This window comes from Leptonotus elevatus, chromosome 14 (assembly GCF_054856555.1).
Source record: "Leptonotus elevatus isolate MCC_2025b chromosome 14, RoL_Lele_1.0, whole genome shotgun sequence".
NCBI classification, from domain to species: Eukaryota; Metazoa; Chordata; class Actinopteri; order Syngnathiformes; family Syngnathidae; genus Leptonotus; species Leptonotus elevatus.
This window is the reverse complement of record NC_141252.1, coordinates 12,313,960-12,338,262: the sequence shown is the minus strand read 5'-3', so window position 1 is coordinate 12,338,262 and position 24,303 is coordinate 12,313,960. Positions and strand designations below refer to the sequence as shown.

Below are 24,303 nucleotides of genomic sequence, written 5' to 3'. Positions count from 1 at the left end.
CATAAGAATATGCTCAAATGCAGACCATTCACAATGTGTTGCGTTTTAATTCAGCTGTAGAATGGCATGTGCCTTTCCAAATAGGGAATTCAAACTGTGGTAACAGAAGCACATGTTAAGCAGAGGCAGTCTGTTTCTTCACGATTACTTCAGATGGGAGGGCAAGAAGCCGCTCATCTCGCCAATAGCCTAATAAAAAGCCAGGAAAGTCATGCAGGCTTGTCCGTCAAAACTTGCTCATAAACTTCAAGGTGAGGAATCTTCTCCGGAAGGATCAATAAAGCAAACTCTTTTCTCATGTTCCCACATTTGAGATGAAACACATTGAAAAGGAATAACATGCAACATCATGTTAGAACGACAAGCGAGAATGGTAAAAACACAAGATCACAGCATGTGAGGAAAGGATTTTTTCCTACTTTCAGTCCCATTCTTTATTACAAGAAAATAAAATTTTCATGTGAAAAAAGCCTACTAATGCATTAAGGCCATGTTTAAGTCCACAAACCTTCTTGTACCGGGTTACTACATACAATTTCATCAACAAAGCTGAGGTATGATGAAGGTAGCAAAGAGTCTTTGGGGGCAAGTGCTTGACGACATCCAAGGACTCATTCAAGTACAAAGGCGAATGTTTCCCGAGCCGGCGGCAGGAAGTGGCCCAGGTCAGGGAATGCAATGCTTTTCACACGAGGGTCTTGTAGTAGTCATCCTTCAAGCTGTACAAGACCACCACGGCCACCCTGCAGCAAGACGACACGTGTCAGACACTTAAAAGAATTTGCAAAGTCGTGGCACACAAATGCTTTTTTTTTTTTTTCAAGCTACTCATGAAAGCCGAGCCCCCAGGACATGTTGACTTTATGGCCCGCTCCTGCCAGGTGACTAATTTGACCTGCTAATTTGGCCTTGCTTATTTAGTTCTCACATTCTACAAAAACAACTACACATATACTTAGCTTTAAAAAAATATATATCTTGCTTCTGTGAGGCCTTGAATCAGTTTCGACTCACTCAATTGTAAATCAAACACAGACAGGAAATTAAAACCAACTGTTCTTGCAAGGCTGTGATTTTTTCCCGCTACCGTCTCAGTCATGAAAGAGAAAATCCTCCACAATCCCTCATGTGGCTGATCTCTAAGGGCATTCACGGGTGTCACAACACGAGAGGCTCAAACACGGCGGATTTAACATCGCCGGGGGAGATTGAGAATATTCAACAGGAATGCGCAGCGTAGACCTACCTCTCTGCGCTACTGTTTCAGTGGCAAGCAACTGTGGTGCAAACAGGTCAGACATGATAGGTGGCTAGGTCAAAAGTCAATGGTGGCAGTTTCCTTTCTAATTGGGAGTCAAATTTGAATCTTCAACAATTCATTGACAGAACAGTGATCATCAAAGCAAAAGCAAAAGCTACGACTTGTGTCTTTGCAGTGTTGCCAATTTAGCGATGATTTTGCAATATTTAGCGACGTTTCCCAAACCCTCTAGCAACTATTTTTTCTAAAAAGAAAACCACAAAAATGACAACAGCGCCTTAATGTTAACAACATTCTTATTTCCTTCACGGTGGAGGGAAGAGGCCCAAGGAGATTATAATACTTATAATACTGTATGCAAATCTGCATATATCTGTATGTACTGTGTGTATTGCAAGTCTTAGTAAATACAGTATTTCACTAATTCCCGCCATCACAAATGGTAAATTGACTGCTATATATATATATATATATATATATAGAATATATATATATATATATATATATAGAATATATATATATATATAGAATATATATATAGAATATATATATATAGAATATATATATATATATATATATATATATATATAGAATATATATATATATATATATATATATATATATATAGAATATATATATATTCAATATATATATATATATATATATATATATTCAATATATATATATATATATATATATATATTCAATATATATATATATATATATATATATATTCAATATATATATATATATATATATATATTCAATATATATATATATATATATATATTCAATATATATATATATATATATTCAATATATATATATATATATATATATATATATATATATATATATATATATATATATATATATATATATATATATATATATATAATATATATATATATATATATATAATATATATATATATATATATATAATATATATATATATATATATATATTGAATATATATATATATATATATATATATATATTGAATATATATATATATATATATATATATATATTGAATATATATATATATATATATATTGAATATATATATATATATATATATATATATATATATATATATATATATATATATATATATATATATATATATATATATATATATTGAATATATATATATTGAATATATATGCAATAATATCTGATAAACTTGCCATTGACAATAAAAAACAACTTTTTTCCCTCACAATTGAAGTCACGTCATCGGATCAAAATTACGAACGTGTGCGAGACAAGGGACTGAGGCCCAATTTTGACCTTGAGATCGCAAAAAAAAATCTGATTTTTAATTAAAAAATCCTTTTAAATCTCCCTCAGTGATGCTGTTAAACGTTCATGAGTTGTTTAGTTAATTGGCTTGTCATTTATATTCCAGATGACTGCTTAATTAAAAAATAATGTCAACAAAAACAAATTTCACTTTCACTCAAAATGTGTATGAATCATTTAGTTCAATTGAAGGTAGCATATGATGGCAAATCGTACCTCTTGGTCATTTTAAAAGTGTGGATCTCATCACAGATGGACTTGAGGTAGCGCTGCTTGGGGAGACGCGACAGCAGAGTCCTCACGCTGCTGTTGTACTGCTCTTCGTTCTCAAACTGTGGAAGCGAGACAAGTGCAAGTTGAGAAGGGCAAATGTGCGCACCGTGTTATAATTAACCGGAGGCTGTTCACTTGGAAGCCTCTTGCTTGCTTGCTGTCAAACTGCCATTGAAAACATGACGGCATCTTATTGCAGACTCAAAGAAACGTTTTTGTTTTTTTATAGGGTTTTGTTACGTACCATTGGCTATGTGGAGCTTGTTGCATAGGTGGCTCGCTAATTTATGAGGTGCCGCTTATATAACAGCGCTCCCCTTCACCCTTTTTTCCTTGTTTCTGGTTACAATGCACTGTAATTAAAAGTCGTTTCAACCCTCAGTTCTTCGGGCAGTTATTGCAAGGAGACTTTTGGTCAGGTCACGGGTTTGGAATGTGAACATTTAACACCCCCTAAGCATGCACGCCTGACTGTATAGCAGCTTTGTTATAAAGGGGTGCGGGTTTAAGCGACTGGAGCAGGTCTCCGAGCTGGTGGAAAAAGTCAGGGGTGTTCCCTCGCACCACCTCCTGAATGGAGACCACGTTAAAAGGAAGGAGACGGGATCCCCTCTTCCTGTCTGGGCTCTTGAGTTATAATGCCCACTCTTTCCACGCAGCCCCAACCCACCGCATTCCTCCCATCACCAGGATGTAGCCTTTTATTGAAATGTGTTTGACAATGAAAGTCATAAGGTAACCAACCTCCAGAGACAGGAAGTTGATCAACGTTTCCTTCTGAAGGTCCACCTGCAGGAAAGAAAAACAATTTCAAAGAGTATATTTTGAAACCATTGTGTTTGAAAATAATGTGACGATTTTTTTATGCCGTCTGTGCAATCTCACTCAACAGGTTGCGTAATTCTTTCAGAACACGATTTCTCAAAATTCCACTTTCCCCTGGCTTGAAAAACAGCCCGTGTCCCTTTCCCAGGAAGGGGCTAATTGCCTCCTGGGCCTATCATTGGAAAATGAGCGCTGCTGTGTTCCAGTCGGACCGATACACAAACAGGCTGCTGACATGCAACAACAAAGACTTGGAGGCCTGCGCAACCGTTTAGTGGAATGAAGGTGATTAGGCGTGGGGATGTTTCAATGAGTTGTATTTACAAATGAGAGCTTGATACAATCCAGAGTCTCGCGGGGAGGACAAAAAAAACGTTTGGCTCAGGCAGTGACAAGGCAAATAAGATGATTTATGGTGTGAATATCTTGGCAATAAATCTAAGAAGCAACCACAAAACAACTCAAAATGGCAGTAGTGTATTGATAATGTTGTAAAGCGTATTCAGAGCAATCTTTGCCAGAGCTTGGCATGAGGAATAGTAAAACAACTCTAAAACGGTCTTCCTCCTGATGTTTCATACTTCTATCTATCAAATACTTCTATCTACTATGCTATCAAAACCCTTTTCCTCGCACAAAGATGTCAGGCTTGAATTGGAAAGATAAAGAGGGACAGTACTAGAAGGGCAAGTGGATGTATGGGTAAACAAACAAAATGACTTACTGCCAGAACCTCAATGTCACTGTTCTTGTTTTGCAAACTGTTTGCAAGAGTCTGTAATCTGGTGTGGATCTGAGAGGGGGAGAGCAAGATAAACAAAGTCAGAAATCATGAAAAGGAGTAGGGTGGAAAAAAAGAATTCTTGCCATGATCAAAATGAAATGGCACAAACATAAACATATAAAAACAAAAACAAAAAACTGTTTTTCCATGCAGTTACTTCATAAGCAGACCATTAGGCTCATGAAGACCCTTATGTTGAACCTGATGCATTGTGGGTACTCAAACATTGACAGGAGATCACAGTGATGGGTACAATAACAAATGAGTCAATTAACTGATCCTTAAAGTGGAAGTCAACCTTAAGCATTTCTTGACAATATGTTAGATGTGACCTCACTAGTCTAAACATGACATTGTGATGAATTGTATACATTTGTGGAATAAGAGTTATGAAGCAAAATCCAGCTGACATCACAGTTGCTCAGGGCTCAGGCAACGACCAATCACAGCTCACCTGTTTTCTGAAGCTGAGCTGTGATTGGTTGTACTTGTTACCTGAGACCTGAGTAACATTGATGTCATTTTCAGTCAACAGCAAGACTAAAAGGTGCAGCCGTATTTCTATTAGTTTAACATTACCCGCGTGTTTGTGTGCGTCCCATCCCTAATCAGCACCCCACAAAATATTAAAATATCCCAATGCCAAACTAGAAATATGCAGCGATTCACTTGACTGCAAAAACCCATTGAAAAAAAAGATTGTTTTAAAAACTGCAATATAGCAGGGATAAAGCATAAAGAGAGGGAAGCAACAGGATTCCATTTATGAGAAATTGTGCAACATAATGCTGATCAACAGTCTATAATAAAACATCAAACAAGCTAACAATATTTATTTTCCGAACTGCTGTGGACCGTTCCTTGTAAATGTGGCAATGGATAATTTGTCTCAGTTACCTGAGTCTCAAAGCGGCGTCTTACACTGGCAGACACTTTCTCCGAACTGATGACATTCACATTCATGTTTATCCCGCAGTTGCTTCCATGCTGCTCAGAAGATCCTGCGGGCCAAAACAGTGTTAGGTAGGTAACCACGAGCCAATGAGGCAGCAGTTTAAAAAAAATAAAAATAAAATAAAAAAATAAAATAAGTACTTGTGTGATCAATATACAATATCATTATAACAAATAAATTGTTAGCTGTGCATATGTGGGTAAGTAATGCAACACTTTAGCCTAATCTTTCAAAGCACTAATCTTTCATCACTCAGGTTGAAAACATGAATCCCCCGTTTCCCAACATGAAACTTTTATTTTGGAAAAATGAAAGTAACTCTGCAGGGAAACAAAGGCACAACTGTTGAATGTGTTGAGTGCAACATAAGGCAAATGCTTCACATCAGCGTTGCGTGTAAACAGTGGGGGTGGAGGTGAAGGGGTGTGTGCGCAATACCTGTGGTGTTGAGCTGGGAGCCTTTCGGGTTCTGGCCCATGCTTTCAGATATTTCCCTGCAGGAGCACAAGGAACAACTTGTAACAAGCTTCCCAGAAATGAAAGCAACACTTTAAGCCAGCACAGAATCACTTTACCTGATGTATCTTTCTTCTAAGAATTTGGTACGAAATTTCTGAATGATGTGCTCCACCACTTCCAACTCAGGAACTCTTTTCTCGGACTGTCTGTCCTTCTCAAAGGATTTGACCTGAGGATTGATTAAACGACTTAAAGATGTGCTTCAGTGGAATGGCAAGCCAAGTGTTGACAAACTAAAGAACAGATGCTTTATGGACACACTTATTTGTATTTACTTGACCATTGGTTGGGTGAGATCACATAGGTGGCCTTGAATTCTAATTCTTAATTCATTTTGGACAAATCTATGCTTTAACCTTGGTGGGAAGTGTGGTAAAGGACTGTGTCTTTGCTCCAGTGCACAAAGTAAATTCCATCTTAACTTACGCTAGAAAATACATAGGTACAGAAATAAAAATAATAAAAAAATGGAACTGACAAACTAAAATCTTACAGAAAGTCTTCCGAGAAGTGGAAATTAAATCAACTCCATATTTTTTGAATATGTATAAAATCAATTCTGTTACCTTCACGTAGTTGCCCTCTTTGTCAGATACTATGGCCATGCATGTGATGCCAGCCACCCGGCAGTGGTCCATCAACGTCTCCTGAGACTAAAACAGAAAACAATTGCTCGATTTTAGTTAGCTTTGGAATGAGACATGCATGGAAATCTGTGTTTTCAAATTATGCGTCACATATATGTGTACACTGTTAGAATAAATTATTTGCCAAAATAACTCAATTCTCATCATGTTGTTTATCTGTTAATACAGAACAAAACCTGCAGTTTTCTGCAACTGTGTAAATAAAGTTAAAGTCAAAGTTTAAGTACCACTGATTGTCACTAAGTGAGCAACACAAAAAATGTCTTTAAAAAATGTTTCTATGCGCCGCCACTAGTCAAAACATGGTATTCTGATATTGTGTTTATGGAATGTGAATTAAGACACAAAATCCATACGTTTTTATCCTTTTCCAGGGGCAGCCAATTTATAGGCTATGACACAAAAAAAAGACATCACAGTTGCTCAGGGGTTAGGTAACGACCAATCACGGCACACCTGTTTTCTGAGTTTGGTTATGTGATGTTCGCAAGCTGAGCAGTGATTGGTTGTTATCTGAGCCTGTTATGTCATTATTAGTTGACAGCAAGTGACAAAATGGCCACCCCCTGAGATGGATTAAAATAAGTGGGGGGGTTTTCTGCTTTAATTCTTATTCCCCAAACGCAATATGAATCAGAATATTGTGTTTAGACTACTAAACTAGACGACTGTAAATAATATCTTTGGTTTGACTTCCCTTTTAAAACATCCCCTGATGTGAACCAAAGGTTACAGATAATGTGAAAATGCTCCTTTGCTTGACCGAAAGCCATATTTGGCTTAGGCAAACTGGAATTGTGCCTTAAGTGTCGCTGCAAAAATTTGCCATGTGATGGGAGCCAACAAAAGCCTAATCTGAATAAGCTGTTCTCAAAAGTCTCACCACTTATTTGGGTGCTGGGCCGCACACGTAATCAGCTAAAACCACACAAACACCATCAACAATTAGAGAGTGCTGCTTGTTTCCAGCCAGAAACCAACGCTTCCTAATTTGCTTCTGGGGGTTTTGAGGCAGAGAGGGTGGCCACTTACATCCCATGTCAGTACAAAAGAGCAGAAAAGTAAACACTGTCAGAAGTGGATTATTCAAATAAAGAATCGAGGGGGGGCTGTGCGGGAACTGTGCAATGCCCGGGTTTACATCTATGTAGAGTGCTTGGACTTATCAAATATACTAAAGGAAAGTGAAAGTGGCATTAGGACTTTCTGGTTGCTTTTTTCTCCAATCACAGCCTGTTATGTCTATAACAGAGACAAATGTCACTTTAACCCCTAAAAGGCAAAGCCATGCTCATCATATTCAATGTTTACTATTTCTGATCCTGCCCTTGTAACGTATTTATTGGGGGGCAGTTGTCAGTTGCCATGAGATAAAAAGTTGTTGGTTGGTATTGTTTTTGAAAGATTCACACATTTTAATTTCAAATAAGGGGAACTAAAATTCTCCTGACCACTTGAACTTGCATATTTACAGCGCTGAAGTATCGTGCAATGTTTTTAGATTTCTTACTTGCGGGTCAGGAAGTCTGCATTAATGTTAACACACAGTCACTGACTTGCAAAATTCTGTATGACATTTAAATCCATTTTCATTCAAGGAAAACTTAAACGATTTCTATTGGGTGCCAAGAGAGGAGCTACTTATAAAGCAGTGGACAGAGAGGTTAATTTGACAATGTCTTTATTGCAGCCGTTACCTCTGTAAACCTAATATTGGGTCATTAAGAATTTTTATAGCAGTGCTCTGGGCTCATACAATATACAGTTTATATTTGCTGATACTGTTGCCTGTGAGAAGATGATAAGGCTCCATTAAGTACCGACCGTTGCATGACATTGTTACTGCTCACTCTTATCAGCAAGAAAAAGGGGCAGAATTCCTTCCAAATAGCACCGAGACTGTATCATTTAGGTTGAAATTGCCCAGCTAAGGGCCTGACTTTAAAGCTGAACTAAAACGTTGGCTTCAGTTCACGTCAGTAAACATTCAGTTGGGGACATATACCCTTCACAATTACGAGTAAACATAACCATTAGATTGACACAAACCTGTGAGACGTCGTAGGCAATGTCTGCAGAGACACTGTTGCTCCACAGCTTCTGGACAACAGTGATGGCTCTGGGCATGGATGAATGTCCCACAGGGACCACAAGGACATCACAAGAACTTACTGATGGCTGAAAAAAAGAGCCCAGACATGATAGTGTTACAAAAATAACATTGAGAGCAATTTATGTCAGTGAACACAGCAAGCACAAATGGACGGATGGAACTCATGGCAAAGTTGCTGAAAAGTTGCCCAGGACTACAAGCACTTCTGAAGCAAGTCACATTGAAGCCAAGTTCCACAATTAAAATGTATATAAATAAAAAAACATGTTTTTTATTCTTCAGCAGCAAAGTTTTCTTGCACAGCACTTCATTATACATTCTGATTTGTATTATGTGCATTATTTTCAAAGGTTTTAAAATTGCAGAACAACATAACCAATCATTTCCTCTTATATTTTTTCTCCGAAGATTATATCTGAACCTAAAATATATTATTAAATAGTAACTAATAATAGAACCCCAGTGATCATAGTTATTAACTTGCTTTTGAGAATGTCGGCCAACTGCTATAATAAGGAAGGCATTAAATATGAATTCTGGTCTGCCACTTCATTATAATTAGATGTCAGATGTTATTGTGTGCGTGTATATGTGTGTGTGTCTCACTGGCTCCTCCATGCTGGCCACCACGGCACACACTTTGTCCAACGCCACACTGGCACCTACTGCAGAAGGCACTGGCGCCGTGGAGGCGGGCCCGCGGAATTCCAAGATCTAGCAATAGAAACAGCAATCTTTGTCAAGACACCCCTCATCACTAAATGAAGTTCTGACAAATGTTCATATAGAGAATTTTAAGTTTGAGGATTAAACTTCTAGTACAGATGATTTATTTAATGTGTAAATGTGGCTTGTGCATGATTCTACACTACCAGATGGTCGTAGCGTCCTCCAGCAGCCAGGATATCTGGTACAGTCCGTTTGCGCTTCCTGATGAAGGCCACAAACTGGAAGATTATTCCAGAGTGGTGCTGCACCTTGTAGACTAAACCTAAATTGACTACCACCTGTAGGGGGACCAAATTTACATTAAATGAGCTCAGCAACATACTGTGGATATAAAGAACCCTGTTCAAATGTCACATTGTGATATAAAGATAAATCATTTCAAAACTTCTCTCACCATAAATGTCACCTAAGATGGGTACAACAAAGAAATTGAAATCTTCGAGAGGGGAAGTAAAAATTAATGACCGAGAAAATATGGCTGCACAATGTGTACAGCCGCTTATAACTGGGGATGTGATAGCGTCTAAATGGTACGCTCACTGCTCACCATCAAAAGACACACCATACATACAGTGATACATGGTGGTGGCAGTATCATGCTTTGAGGCGGTTTCGGAGTTTGAATAAGAACACTTTTGAAACCGGGCTCCAGAGTTTCAAAAATCTGAAATTCTTCTTCTTGTTCTAATAGTTTTTCATATCACAGAAACCTGGCATTAGAACCAGGGTGTGTATTTCCTTTTTATACCCATTATGTACATTGATAAATTTGCAAGAGACTTCCTTACCGGCAGTTTCACTCCAAGTCTTTGAAGTAGCGCCGTAACCTCCTCCAGGTCCTTGAGGCCCTGCTTGGCCAGTTGCATGACGGCCGTCTTCTGCTTGGTTAGTGAAGTCAGCAATGGTGCCACTTCTTCCAGAGTACCTTTCTGTTCTATGTACTTGTACAACACCTGCAACTGTACATGAGAGGAGAAAAAGCTCAGCATTTACAAGGGAGCAAGATGCTGCTATGGGATTATTTATCCGGACAATTGAAACACCTGGTGGACACTTACACTGTTTGTGGACAGCGAAAAGTTGCAGAACTTTGCTTCTACCTCACGTTTGGTCAGCTTTTCACTCTAGATATTTAACCAGAACAGGACACTAGATTTAGCAAAAGCTAACAGCACATAACCTGCTACAGACACGCCATGTGGACAACATCTGTGATACATGTGAGACAGTTACTGACCATGGCATCACATAGTATGTTGGAGGCCTGGTTCAGTTTGTCCTCAGGGATTCCGCTGTGAAGAAGGATGGCCTTCAGCAAACTAGTATGGTTCAGGTAAATGTTGTAATTCCGTTCCTGGAAATGTGGGATGCAGAAAAAAATACTTCACTAGATGCTGCTACTCCATCTACATATATGCATTGTGGAGGCCGTGGCTCAGGGTGTAAAGACGGTTGTTCAGTAACCAGAAGGTCGGCTGTTCGATCCCCGCTCTCTCCAAGTCATGCGAAGTGCAAGGCACACACATTGCCTCCAGTGTTACTCACACTTGTGTATGGAAGGTGCGAATGTTTGGAGGGGCCGTAGGCGCACATTGGCAGCCACGCTTACGTCAGCCTGTCCCAGGGCAGCTGTAGCTACTTAAGTAGCTTACCGCCACCACAATGTGAATGTCTGAGTGCATGAATAAGGTATCCATCCCATTGTAAAGCATCTTTGAGTGTCTAGAAAAGCGCTATATAAATCCGATGCATTGTAATTATTATTATAACGAAACATATGGCGTTCCACAGGGTTCAATTCTGGGGCCTCTGCTGTTTTCATTGCGAGATTTGATCTAGATTTCATCTCCCTGTTCATGTTGTTCACCAGTAAACCCTATACTAATGTCTTGAATTTGAATAAAAAATTATATTTGTTTTTCAATAAAGAAGGCTTCGGTTATTGCGCATAGGAAACTGGTGGGGTTCAGTACCTCCACAGCAAAGTCATTGCTTATAAACAGAGAGGAACCTACTACTGTATGTAACAACAGGACAGGGTGACTGTCTGCAAAAGTGTCATATCTTAAAAAATATATGTACAATGTACAGTTATGACAATCCTGTCCATTCCTCCTCCCTTTCATTCCAACCCCTATTGGGTGGCTTGTGGGACCCCTGCACAGGCTGAACCAGGGTTGATTAGGTTGAAGAGACAGTGGCAGCATTGGGAAGTGTGGGCAGGAAATGGATTTTGCAGGGAGGGAGGGGAGGAAGTGGAGTAAGCTTTGCCAAACTGATTTCGGGTGTATATAATAAACATGGTGTAAATCTGTCAGGCTTCCTCAACAGCTTGGTATGTTAGGAATGTGAGTGGGACATTAAGGGGAGAAAGAAAACAAACAACGCAGGTTGAGATGACGACATCCGTTGGATAGGACCAGGACGCGTCAAATCGGTCAACAAAATGTTCTGTGTAGAAGTGGCAGCGCAGCGCAGCACGCAGTTACACTTGAGTTATTTCAAGTATTGAATAAGGGGAGTAACCTGAAGAGCAGGGAATTCCTGGACTATTTCAGAAATGGTGTAAATGGTCTCGGCATCTGGGAGCAGGCTGTTGGTGACGGGGGTAATGATATCAAAGGCACACTCGAGAAGCTCCCTTGGGTGAGCGCGATCCAGCTTCCTGGGCCGAAACACGCGGTCAATGCTGTACCTTGGAAAAAAGGAACGCATTAACACAAGCTTGTTTTTACTCAACGTAATTACTAAATGGCAAAAAAACAAAACAATTATATATTATTCTACTGCTGTTATTTTTCATGAGCATTTTTAATGACATATGGCCATAAGGAAAAAGCATGGGATTTATTAATTTGGAAGTCAACATCAACATTTTCTTGTTGTTGCATGCGCCCTCATTAGTCTAACATGGCATTCAGATTAATAGTGCATTTATGGAATTTGAGATAAGCAGCAAAATCCACCCATTTTTGGTGGCAGCCATTTTGCTATTGACTGAAAATGACATCACATTTGCGCAGAGCTCAGGTAACGGCCAATCAGGGCTCACCTGTTTTCTGAGTGTGACCATGTAGTGTTCGCAAGCTGAGCCGTGATCGGTTAATACCTAAGCAACGGTGAAGTCATTTTCAGTTGACAACAAGAAGCAAAACGGCCGCCCGCTGAGAAGGATAAAAATTAGTGGAATTTGCAGCTTCATTCATATTTCACAATTGCAAGCTTTATCAGAATACCGTGTTTAGACTACTGAAGATGCATAGAATATATTGTAAAGAAATCCATCCCAAATTAAATATTTACCTCTTCATATGTGTTATGTTGTTTCGGGCGACATATCTCGCAAACGCCATCTAGAATTGTGAAAAAAGTGAAAGTTGAGTTGTTGGAAGCATTCATATAATGAATTTTGTTGGTGCATATCTTCTCTATCATCAATCAACCACTTAGTCCACATGATGGAAAAATAATCCCTTTCTAGCGTGGAGATGCACATCTGGCACCGCATGGTTGTGTTGAGCAAAGTGTAATAGGCTCACACGAAGGTTGTAGGGAAGCGTCACCAGCATACCACTGTGGTCCATGAAGCAAGCCGGCTCGCTGCCTTCACAGAGCTTCCTGTGTTTGGGAAGCAGCAGCGGTGTCTGCAGGCGTACTGCACCTGATGACAAACATCACACAGGGCTGACAACATATGCATAAGATAACATGACCTTCACCTTGAAAGAAGTGATGCATGTGAGGAAACAAACCGACAAAAAGAGCATAAACTAATAAGTACAGCTGGAGGTAATCAGTGTTTGCACAAATGCAGTACAACACAGACACCTGCTTCGACTCTTGCTCTTCAGAACACAGCATTTATTGTTCATGCGACATTCAGTGGAGCAGATGTCTGAACCTCAGAGGTTCGCAGACGGATGTCAGCTTCCCACATGCACAAATGCAACTCACTGTGCTTTTTGAAAATCCTGGTGATTGTCTCATACACATACTGCTGCAATTTGGCGCTGCTGAAGCTGAAGCTGCCCTGGAGGGGGACAAAACAAACAACCTCTGTTAAGGATCAGAAGGCATGGAACAAGCATTAACATGCCTTTGCAGGGCACATGATGAGCAAGTTTGCTGCTGTATATCACTGGGCCACAGTGACATCTAAAGGCTGAGAAGGGGAACGGTGAAATAGGGCGGTCAAACCATTTTTATTATGGATTTTTTATTTTTTTAAATCTGATTAATACCAGTAAGCGCACTCAACTCTGGAGTAGTCAACCAATACCACTAGTACTTTTGATGCATAAAATTAATTAAAAATAAAATAAAAATAATAATAATAAATATTTTTTTTAAAACGACAGACAATTTTAAAGACTTATATCTTAATATAGATTTTTTTCCCCCCATAAAATTAAATGGCACTTTTCTATTCTTTAAAGTTATAATTTCTAGTTCCTGATCATAAAACGGTCACAATTAGACCTGGTATCGGCCCGATACTCATACCCGCTCATCCCCAATTTTTATGAAAACCATTTAGTTCAATTTACTTAATTTGTAACTTAAATGTGTGTGCAAAATTGCCAGTTAAACCGTCATACCTTGTGGTCTATATCGTAGGTGAAATCCATGACCGGTGAATTAATCTGAGAAAACAGCTGGGCCACCATGCTGCGGTAAGCTTTGCAATTGATATTGGCCATTGTGTGCTGTAACACTTCATGTAGCTCTGACTCCTCCATCTGGGGCGGAGGGAGCAGTTCACTCTTGAGAAGCTCCTGGGCAGTCGGCCGCAGCACAGGGTCATGCTTCAGAAGCCACTCTATCACCTTCCTCTAACATGACAGATGGTTGATATTATATTATTGGGAAGGGCCGATAACAGAGAGAGAACATATTCAATTCTGTCATGCAAACATTCTTCACCTGCGTTCCTTGCTCATATCTACTGTAGTCGTCAGGGAAGTGAATAGCCTCCTGCAGAAAGAAAGGAGATGAGGTAAGTAACATGGCCCGAACCGCTTCCTATTATAAATCTCAGGTGTGAAACATACCACACGGAGCTGGCTCAGGACAGAAATGCGCTCAGCCCCAGTGATCATTGGTCGGTAGGACATCTCGAAGAGGATTATACCCAGGCTGAACAAATCAACTTTCTGAGAACAGAAAGAAAAAAAAACTAACTATCTGCACTGTGTGGTCAACTACTGATTACAAACAAAATAGCACAAGGCCAGCTACAGTTTCCAAATTTATTTGACTGATCCCAAAATATTTTGTCATAAACATAATGTCCAAAATACGAAACCTTACCTGATTGTAGGTGGCTTTGGTATTTCCTTGAACTTCTGGACTAACATAGAGGGCTGTACCAACCATGCCAGTCAGGTTTCCTACAGTTGATAGCAGTGCAGAAGAAAATATATGTCAGAGGGCATAAAACAATAAATAAATAAAAAATGTCAAGCTTAAAAATATATAAATATATATATTTTCGGGTTTTTGCACCTGTTGGGTCCAGCTTTTGCAGTGCTGCAGAGCCGCTCTCTTCCACCTCAAATTTGCCTGCAGCCTGTGAGAGAGATTATATTTGTTGTAGTAACAAAAATACTAACTAACTAAATAAATGAACAAACAAATAAATACTGATTCTTTTCTATCTATCCAGATATTGTAGTGGTGGTTCTCAGTGGGGCAGCAGTAGCTTATCTGCTTTCGAACAAGTGGGCTCAAGTCCCATTGCGAGCAAATAAAATACCCGGTAGCAACTTAATGTTTGCAAAATGTTAGTCTACATCATTTGAAAGGTGTACATTAGCAACAAAAACTCAGATTACAGATTAACAATTACCACAGTGGCTGGATGGTCCGTAGCCAGGCCAAAATCCCCAATTTTCACATGATCTTGGGAGTCAAGGAAGATGTTGACAGGCTTCAGGTCCCTGTGAATCATCCCCTGAGAAAGAGGAAGATAAATGGGAAAGTTTCATCAACAGAAATTGAATCATGAGTAAAACATAGTTTTAAAAAAAATTGTCAATTTAAAAGCATGCATCAAAACCTGTTCATGGATGTAAGAAAGACCATCTAGGATTTCCCTGAAGAGCCTCCAGAGCCGATTCTGGTCCTGATGCAGACCTTGGTCGATTGTGTCCCGCAAAGTGCTTTTTTCACAGTATTCCATCTGCACAGGAATCAGACGGTTTACAAGTTGTGGGACCACATCGAGTGGTTCTCGTGGCCGCTTACTTGTATGTACAAATAATGCACTGTGACAAAGGGTCGATCAGAGTCTGCACTTCCCGTTGTTTCGCACAGCCTTTTGCTTGGCTCACCCTGCAGAAAGACACCATGCATTAGTTGTATTGACTTGACAACAACAAACAAGTAACCAGGTGATGGCAGAAAACATTCAAACCTGCGACATCTCATCTGTGCTGTCATCGCCATTGTCAAATATGATGTCAATGATGGAGTCATCTGATGGCCTAATGGCAGAAAAAAAAAACTTCAGCGGTGTATGATGAGTTTGCACTGTCAGAGCTAAAAAAGAACTCACAAAAAAGAGGCACCAAAAACATCATCATCCTCATCATCATCCTCTTCATCACTTGACTGGTGTCGACCACATTTAGCGCTGGAAGACCTCTCAATAGACGTGGACCACTCCACTGAGCTAGACAAAGCTGGAGGTGGTGCAACGTCCTCCGTATTGTCAGCAAGGCCCAGCTCGTTGACCCAGGGCAGAGGTTTCCCGACCGGAGGCTGCTTGTCAGCAGTGCTCGGAGGCTCTGAGCTATCTGTGTTGCTCGACAAACCCGCGACTGGCATTTCGCTCCTCTCGATCCACGCGTTGTAGTAGCGCACAATGTTCTCATGGTTGAGACGGGACAGCAGCGTCACTTCGCCTTTGATGCGTCTGAATTGTTTGCTGGCAGGGTTGACCTGAATGCACTTCACAGCATAGTAGCAACCATCAAGATTGTTCTGAACCTAAATATGAGATCGGGGATGAGTGATGGACATGTAATGCAAGTGACATCATTTCAATTTTAACTGAGAATACCTTAATCACAGCACCAAAGGCCCCTTTCCCCAAAAGTTGTTGTTCCTCAAATTCGTTGAAGTAGCGGGAAAACTGTCTGTGAACTCCAGGAACGAATGGAGCATTAAGGATGTGGCTACATGGGATTACAGATGATGCGAAGTCCACAGCAAGATCTGCAAAAACAAAAGAAAAAAAGAAAAACAAAAAAAAGGGAAAAATAATTAGACTTGTTTCAGAATTAAAAAAAAAAATCTATATAACACATTTGCCACATCTTAAAGCAACACTAAGGAACTTTCAGTTTACATTGATTATGGCGACGCCATATAGACAAAAGCGGTATTCTTATGAAGACCACTTTCCTATGAGGACAAGCATATTGCGTCGTTTTTTAGCTCACACCAGCGAGTGAAATCCGGGCCAATGTTGATCCTTGACTCTCCTTTCGTCCGGGGTAGCTTTTGACATATGCCACAAAGCAGCCAGCACATTTATAGTTTTTGGTGTGGCAGTGTTCCTACCATCATCGTCAAAGTTGCTTGTGCCAGTAAAAATGATATAGACCCCCTCAGGCCATGGAAAAAGTACCATTCAACTAGTATTAAGTCGATGTTTCATCAGAAGAGTTATGAAAAGATTTTATTAAGGCTGAAAAGTACCTTAGTGCTACTTCAAGCTACTTTAAATTATTTACCAAAAAAAAACCCTGACTGTCATGACAAGTTCTCTCTATATTATTTATTTGGTTGTTACCAACATAACTATAAGATTCAGTTTTCAAAAATCATTATTTGGATGTACGCCGCCATTGTTATTTACGTTGCAACGCATTTAGTGCGTAGTGACGTAGAATGGCGGCAGGCTCGCTGCCGAACAATGTGAAATGCCCATAAAGAAAGCAAGTTAAGCCTCGTAGCGTTCCTAAAGAAACAACATGCAATCGGGAGAGCCAACCTCCCCCACGCCGTGCTTTCGACATTCACCAGACACATTTAAGAGTTTTGATCGTCCCTTTATAATAATATGTAATATTAACATTATGTCACTGTCGAATCAATCGAGTCATTTATTTAATAGCTCCCGCGAATCTGCATTAACCATAAACGCTCAAATAAAATTCCAGGACATGCAACGAGGCCCACGTCACCCTCTCGTGCATATTCTGATTAATTTAATCGGCTAAGAGACCAAGAATTGGTCAAAACGAAACAAAATGACATATCCGCTCTCCCGAGTTTAAAGGGAGAGGCGTGGTCACGCGCACCCGGCTTTAACGGTAAAAGCGCGGTCACGCACTCCCCGGTCTTAATGGGTTATATTAATACCTCTCTAACAATGACATAAAAGCTTGGTATTACCATGTTGGTAAAGTCAAATTTATTTTTATTTTTTTAGCATCCGCTAAGTGTTTGTCCTTATAATATTCATATATTCACCTTCTGGGCTGCTATCCTGCAACTGAGGCTGTTTTTTAGGTGATGGAGGTTTAAGGAAGTTGTGGTCCAAAAGTTGCTGGGTTGTCCATCGATCGACGTCATTCAGGCAGACGCACCTATGAAGCCACATTATGCGTTGATTTCTGGCATTGACTTGCAGCGATCTAGGATCTAGTGGCATTGTCTGAATTACCTTAATTTGGGCCACATTTACACTTAATTCTAAAAAGACAGACTTTCTACAATAAATCTTATAAGAATGCTTCAGTAAACAGGATTTTATTATTAAACTTATTCATAAAGCTTCTTGATCTGATTCGAACGTAAAGGTATGACAAAACTAATTGCGCAGTGCGTATTTCTTGCTATAAATCCATACGTACTTTTGGAGGAAGTCCTTGAAGTCAGCAGGCAGGTTGGAGGGAACTGTCACAGGATACTCGTTCACCTCTTTACCTTGACTTAGAGCCAGCAGCATCAGCCCCAAGTTCCACACGTCCCCCCTTTTGCCCATCTTCGTGGGCATCGCAGTGTCCTCTGAAAAACGCACATGCGCCTGCTCGAAAATATCTTCTTTGCAGATATCGGAGAATCTCTTGGATAAGCTGTAATCAGTCAATCGAACGTTGCCCTCAGAGTCCACCAGCACGCTGGAGGCCCCCAAATGTTTATGAACCACAGAGTTCGAGTGCAGGTAGTCAAGCGCTGCCAGCAGCTGGGCCGTATAATGGCAGAGTTTGTCCAGAGGGACGGGGGAGTGATTGATGAGGCTTTGGTTCAAGTTGATGCCGGCCACATGCTCAACCAGAAGGTCCACCACGAGGCAGTCTTCCTTCTCTCTGGAGCTCAGCGCCCGGTAGTGCACTAGGTTTGGGTGCTCAAGTCGCAGTAGGGAGTTGAATTCATTTTCTGCAGCATGGATCTTCAGAGGTTTCAGTGACAAGCTTAGTTAACAACTTTGACGTTTGTAAAAAGTTATCTTACATTTATTTATATGAACTTTGATCCAACTCATGTATATGTACTGATATGTCTTTTGGTTTCAGTCATGTTAGATCTTATAAAAGACATAACTAAGAAAGTGACAGTAAATAGAGACTAGTAAAACAAAGACATCAAACAACTAATTTGTCCCTTGACAATCTGGCCAAATCAAATGTTTTGACTAAGATTCATAAACTGGATAAGCAATTTCTGGAGAAATTGCGTGTGAATGCTGAATGCATTGGGAATGATGTAGAATGCTTTTTAAGGATATTGAAAGTGATATATTTTGTGAAAATTATTAAAGATTTAATGATATTAATTGAAGCCAACACTGAGCTACAGCTGCCTTGTTAAAAAACTTGAAACAATGTTTAAGTGTATTGAATGGCATGAATGAATACTGAAAGGTGTCAAATGAAGGCGATAGATTTAATGGGTTTAATCATCATTTATGTGATATCTTAACGCATTTCATGCAAATATATTTAATAGGTATAAATGCACATCACTTAGTGTCTTGCTCATGGATACATTTGCAATATACAGTCAGAGTTGGACTTCGAACTCCTGACCCCTTTGGTCACTGACAATACACTTTACGAACTGCTCCACTGCAGCAGTATCAACAACCTGTGCATGATGTTAGTATTTACTATTTAATTAAGTGGAATGCTGAATTAGAATGTTTAAAGTCTGTCTCGTTGAAAATTAATGGGACATTTTAGATGTGAAATATTAATTTGTGGGGAAACTCTAAGCATGGGCATTGAGAAATGTAATGTCATGTAACACATGAATTGGTGTATATGGAATGTATTATGTGGGAGTTGAAACGTGTCCAAAAAATGAAGCGAATAATAAAAATAAAGAATCAAAATTTTAACAATCACATAGTAAGACTGATGAGAAGATTAAAAATGAAGCGAATAATAAAAATAAAGAATCAAAATTTTAACAATCACATAGTAAGACTGATGAGAAGATTAACTCTTGTAAATAGAAGAGTACTGACGAGGAATTTACTATGAGTTGGGGGAGACGCTGAACAAAATGCTAAACCCCATGTGAATTTATTACATGGCAGCACAAAATTATTATCTATCTGTACTCGCCTGCTTTTTGCAGTTCTCAATCTTTTCTTTCTCCTGGCTGGTGAAGAACTTGCCCATATTCTTGTTCCAGCGCAGTGACCACTCATAAATTACTACAAAGTCACCCGAGTTCACCTCAAATCCATTATAAACGTCCCGACCAAGCCTCTCACTGACCCCTGTAACATTAACACACACACAATTAATAAACAGTCAGCATTTGGAAGCGTAATCTCACGACTGTTATTCTCACCTAAATGTCTCCCTCTGTGGACATCGAGCTCTCCAAAGGTGCTGCTGTTGAATTGAAGACGCTCCTGCGTGTGTGGGTTGTCTTCACTAATTGTCTCATGTCTGGCAGATGAAGAAAGATCATAACTGCAGTGTTTTTCGTTCAAAATAACTCAAATAAATTTTAATGTTTTTACGTACCTGTGACGTGTAGTTGAGGTATTCCGTCGGCGGTTTGGGACTCCTTTCTTGGCGTCTGTGATGTCAGGAGGAGTTCCACATTCACTGGGTGGGCTCCTTCCCAACACGCTAGCAGGGATTGGTACCTCCTTACTCTCAAGTCGCTCCTGTTAATGTAAGCACTAAGTGGATCAGAATAATGAGATACATTTTGTGTCACAAATTTGAATTTCTGAAGCTCTGGGACCTGTTTGGCAATTTCCTTTCTTCTCTTTTCCTCTCGTTTCTCCTCCTCTCGCCTCTGGATTTCAGCAATTATTTCTTTTTCCTATGAGAGGAACATTTGTCACTTCCCATTTCAGCACAGCTTCTGCATTACAGTGGACACCTACATACTCTAGGTTCAGCATCCGCAAATTCTTTCTTTTTTTTTTCTTCTTTTTTCCCCCAAATATTTTTTCATTATTTTTTTATATGCGAGTGCACAATTAATCAAATTTGAATTGTGGTCATGATTTTAGCTGTCACGATTAAATTAACCTGATCGTGGCTGATATTTCTTTTAAACGCTCTACTCAATGAAAAGCACCCTGCAGTGGGAGCTTTAAGTTACCTGGTAAGACTGAGAGAAGAAAGTACAGGAAAAAATGTAAAAGGGAAACTATTGATGTAATGTTTGCTGAGATGTAGTGGATTAAACATACAGATGTTTTCTCTAAAGAATCACAATACTGATCAAAAATAATAGTGATTATCATTTCATTCATCACTCAAATGAGGACTGAAAAATTATGATTCTGCAAACCATCTCCTCCTCTTGCTTGCGCCTCTGGTCTCTCCTCTGCTGCTCCTCCAGATCTCGTTTCTCTTGCTGTCTGCGAAGATTCTTCAGCATCTCGTCGTGGAACGAGCGCTGGGGAGGTTTGTTGTGCTCATACAGGAATCCCTGGATGTGGTCCGCCAGCTCGTAAATCATCACCTGGGTGTTAAGGGGCAGGCCTACACGTTTGAGACAAGACGTGTACGTTCACAAGCGCATGTGTGTTCACTCTCACCTCTCCACATCGTGCCGCTGCCAGCTTGGTGAGTTCACTCTGGAGGGTCTGCAGGTTATCATTTGACAGACCTTTGACATTCGTCAGCTCCAGCTCGGGAGGCCTGAAGAACGGCCACGGAAAAATAAATAAAAACGACTCTTTAGAACTAAACGATTGTTCTTTATCTTAGCGATAGACAAATATGGGGGGGGGTTCCCAGAGCCAATGCGATACAGATTATTAGTAGCCGATATCACTTTCACTAAAAGGGAAAATATTGGCGTCAACATTTTAGAAAATAAAAACTTCAACTTTTACTTTGTTAAAATGTCTTTAAGTATATGTTTATCAAACAACTTTTCAGATTTGCAAAATGTTGTTTTAAATTTTAGGCAGTCGACATCATTGTTTTAAAATTCTAGCAAAAAAATAATAAGTGAGCTCCCAGGGTCATCAGCATGTCTTAAAAAGTTAAATGCCAATTTTAACAAGTAATAAATAGCTCCCTATTGATTTCTACAGTAAATAAAGTTTTCCAAGATTTAAAAATATCTGAAATGTTAAATTTTCACTTATCTTAGTTTAATTTCAAACAAAAACAGAAGGCGCACTGCAAAGAGTTTCCATGGTCAGCAGCATCTCATACAAAGTTAACTGAAAATTTTGATAAATAGCTCCCTGAACTTAACACAGTTTTAAATTGATTTATCATCGGCCTTCTGATTTATTCCTATATTATATCACCATCTGTAACCATGTATGTTATCTTTCACACACAATCCATAAGCCTAACCATACCCACCTTGAGTCACCTGAGTGCTTGCTCAAGTTGGGTTATGTTGGGTCCTGAGAGGACTAATATCAAAGGACGCTAACCTTTTTTCCCATATTTTGCTAACTGAATTGTGGCATTTAGGAGACATGCTTAAGATATTAGTCAAACACATGACACTGTGATGAAGGGGGTGTTGAAGCAGCTATAACAACATACTTGGATTTAAATATTCACAGCTTCTCTTTGCAACCAGGAACTATACAACAAAAATGTAAACAACTAAGAGGGCACTCACACGTCTGGGTAGTTTGGTGGGCATTTGACCTGAAGGTCCACAGTCACGTAACATTCCTGACTGTGGTTCAGGCCTTTAGGGCGCAAACAGAGGTGCACCTCAGGAGGTCTTCTCACCTATGAGGAAGAAGGAGTCAAGAGAAGGATGTACAGTACACTATTGCTTTGTTGGGCGTGTTCGCCAATGGTAACAGTGGTGCGTCGCAGTTACCTTCCACGGATCATTGTGGCGAAGATCCTGAAAGTCTTTCTCGAAAATAGATGCTAGCGCCTCCAACTCATTTTCCTGTTGGACCGTGTGGTCGTCTGTGGCCTCTGTGGAAAAGAATTGACCACTCATTCTTCTTCTGCTGCGTCTACATGGCAGCCTTCCTCAGCCCTGTCACGCTCAGCCGAGAAAGCGGAAGACGAGTCTTCAGTAAATCTCTTTGCTGTCCCGCCACTCGCTCAACATCAAGCTTTTCACTTTTATTGAAACACAAACTAGAAACCACTTATTTAGCTTCTTACGCGCTGGGCAACTGTGTTTTGTCGCGTGTCTGCGACTCGACCCGTCGCAGATATAGACGTCACCCTGTTCCTTTCTTTAAAAAAATAAAAATAAAAAAATAAAAATAATAATAATAAAGAGCCCTCTAGAGGGCAGCAACCGATATGAAGAGAAATACGCCAGCGCGCTAAGAACCCGGCTAATCGACGTGCGTATGTGGCGGCCATCTTGGTAGGGGCGATGGTCCTATCAAAGTCAATGCACGGATATTGAAAACATAAGGTGTTTTTGCCCTTTTCTCAACCTATTATTTTTTCAGGCTTACTGTTTTCTCAGTGCCAAAGCAAGCGCTATTATTACCGAACATTTGAAGGGGAGAAAAAAAGTCCCCAAAAATTCACCTGTGAAAGCTTCATTATAAGTGTTTATAATTATGTGAAGACACTTGATAATGTCAATGATTTCTCACAAAAAATACAGATAAATATCAATATGCAACATTTTAGTCCTATAAATCACTGTAAGCGTTTATATTTTCAAATGCTCACATCTACAACATTCCTAGGAAATCACAATGCTCCGGTATAAACCAGAGAATTAAATGCCTTGCTACTACAGTGCATATAATACAACCCATCTCACAAATTTGGAAATGCAGGCTTAAACTACCACATGTTGAAGGAAACTGCAGGGGCGACTGCATTAAGTGGAATGTAGTTCTCCTGGTATGTGTCTTAGAAAATGCTGAGAGGAAATACTGCTTGGCAGAACACAAGTATAGGGAAGGTGCTGATTCCCCAAAACAGAAAGTGTAATTACAGTTAGTGAAGAAGCCAATATGGCGGGGGGAATATGAAATGTCCAAATTAGTGCGTTAATTTTGAGTTAATTTAAAGTTCCTTTAATGCCGCTAATTCTTTAAACGTGTGATTAATGACTTGGAAAGCCGTCCAAATTTAATAGTAAAGCATATAGTTGTATTTAACATTTTAAAAATGTGCAGAATTTCACAAGTTACTTCATGTTAAAGATTAGATAGCTGTTAATATGAAAAGAAAAATGCACTGAGCTGTCGCCGTTTTACAAATACAATTGCGCCATCCAGTGGCAGAAAAATTACCTAAACACAAATCAATATCACACTCACGTTTTATACAGCACAGTATAGTGCATCTTTTTAATTCTAACTCAATTTTATGAATTATTATGAAATTACTACATCAATGATTAAAAAATGCAGCCATATTTCTATTAGTTTAACTTTTCTTTTCTTTTTGTTTTACATTTTTATGTTAACAATAGTAAGAAAACAGAAAAAAATATT

At 39.4% G+C, this 24,303-nt stretch overlaps 1 protein-coding gene across 1 annotated transcript; it reads right to left on the bottom strand.

The window, feature by feature from the left end:
• Positions 1-22: 22 nt before the first annotated feature.
• eif2ak4 (eukaryotic translation initiation factor 2 alpha kinase 4) lies at positions 23-23,108 on the bottom strand. Its single transcript, XM_086094429.1, has 39 exons — positions 22,701-23,108; positions 22,491-22,606; positions 21,439-21,541; positions 21,189-21,362; positions 20,631-20,711; positions 20,405-20,550; positions 20,226-20,326; positions 19,994-20,151; positions 18,278-18,816; positions 17,895-18,010; positions 16,477-16,631; positions 15,970-16,403; positions 15,829-15,898; positions 15,660-15,746; positions 15,472-15,594; positions 15,262-15,366; positions 14,919-14,982; positions 14,724-14,803; positions 14,465-14,566; positions 14,337-14,387; positions 14,012-14,245; positions 13,368-13,443; positions 12,953-13,074; positions 12,717-12,766; positions 11,940-12,108; positions 10,651-10,767; positions 10,472-10,537; positions 10,202-10,372; positions 9,557-9,691; positions 9,291-9,398; positions 8,621-8,749; positions 6,491-6,577; positions 5,981-6,093; positions 5,844-5,899; positions 5,348-5,451; positions 4,391-4,459; positions 3,586-3,630; positions 2,785-2,900; positions 23-743 (listed from the first exon to the last, which is right to left on the bottom strand). The coding sequence occupies exons 1-39, from the start codon at positions 22,827-22,829 to the stop codon at positions 686-688; spliced, it is 4,959 nt and encodes a 1,652-aa protein (XP_085950555.1). The 5' UTR covers positions 22,830-23,108; the 3' UTR covers positions 23-685.
• Positions 23,109-24,303: the final 1,195 nt, after the last annotated feature.

Coding starts and splice junctions, on each gene's coding strand:
- eif2ak4 (XM_086094429.1), bottom strand. CDS start 22,829: ATGAGTGGTCAATTCTTTTCCACAGAGGCCACAGACGACCACACGGTC. Junction 20,712..21,188: donor GCAAGCAAGAGGAGGAGATG/GTTTGCAGAATC, acceptor TTCCTCTCATAG/GAAAAAGAAATAATTGCTGA. Junction 6,578..8,620: donor TTGCCTACGACGTCTCACAG/GTTTGTGTCAAT, acceptor TTTCTGTTTTAG/TCTCAGGAGACGTTGATGGA.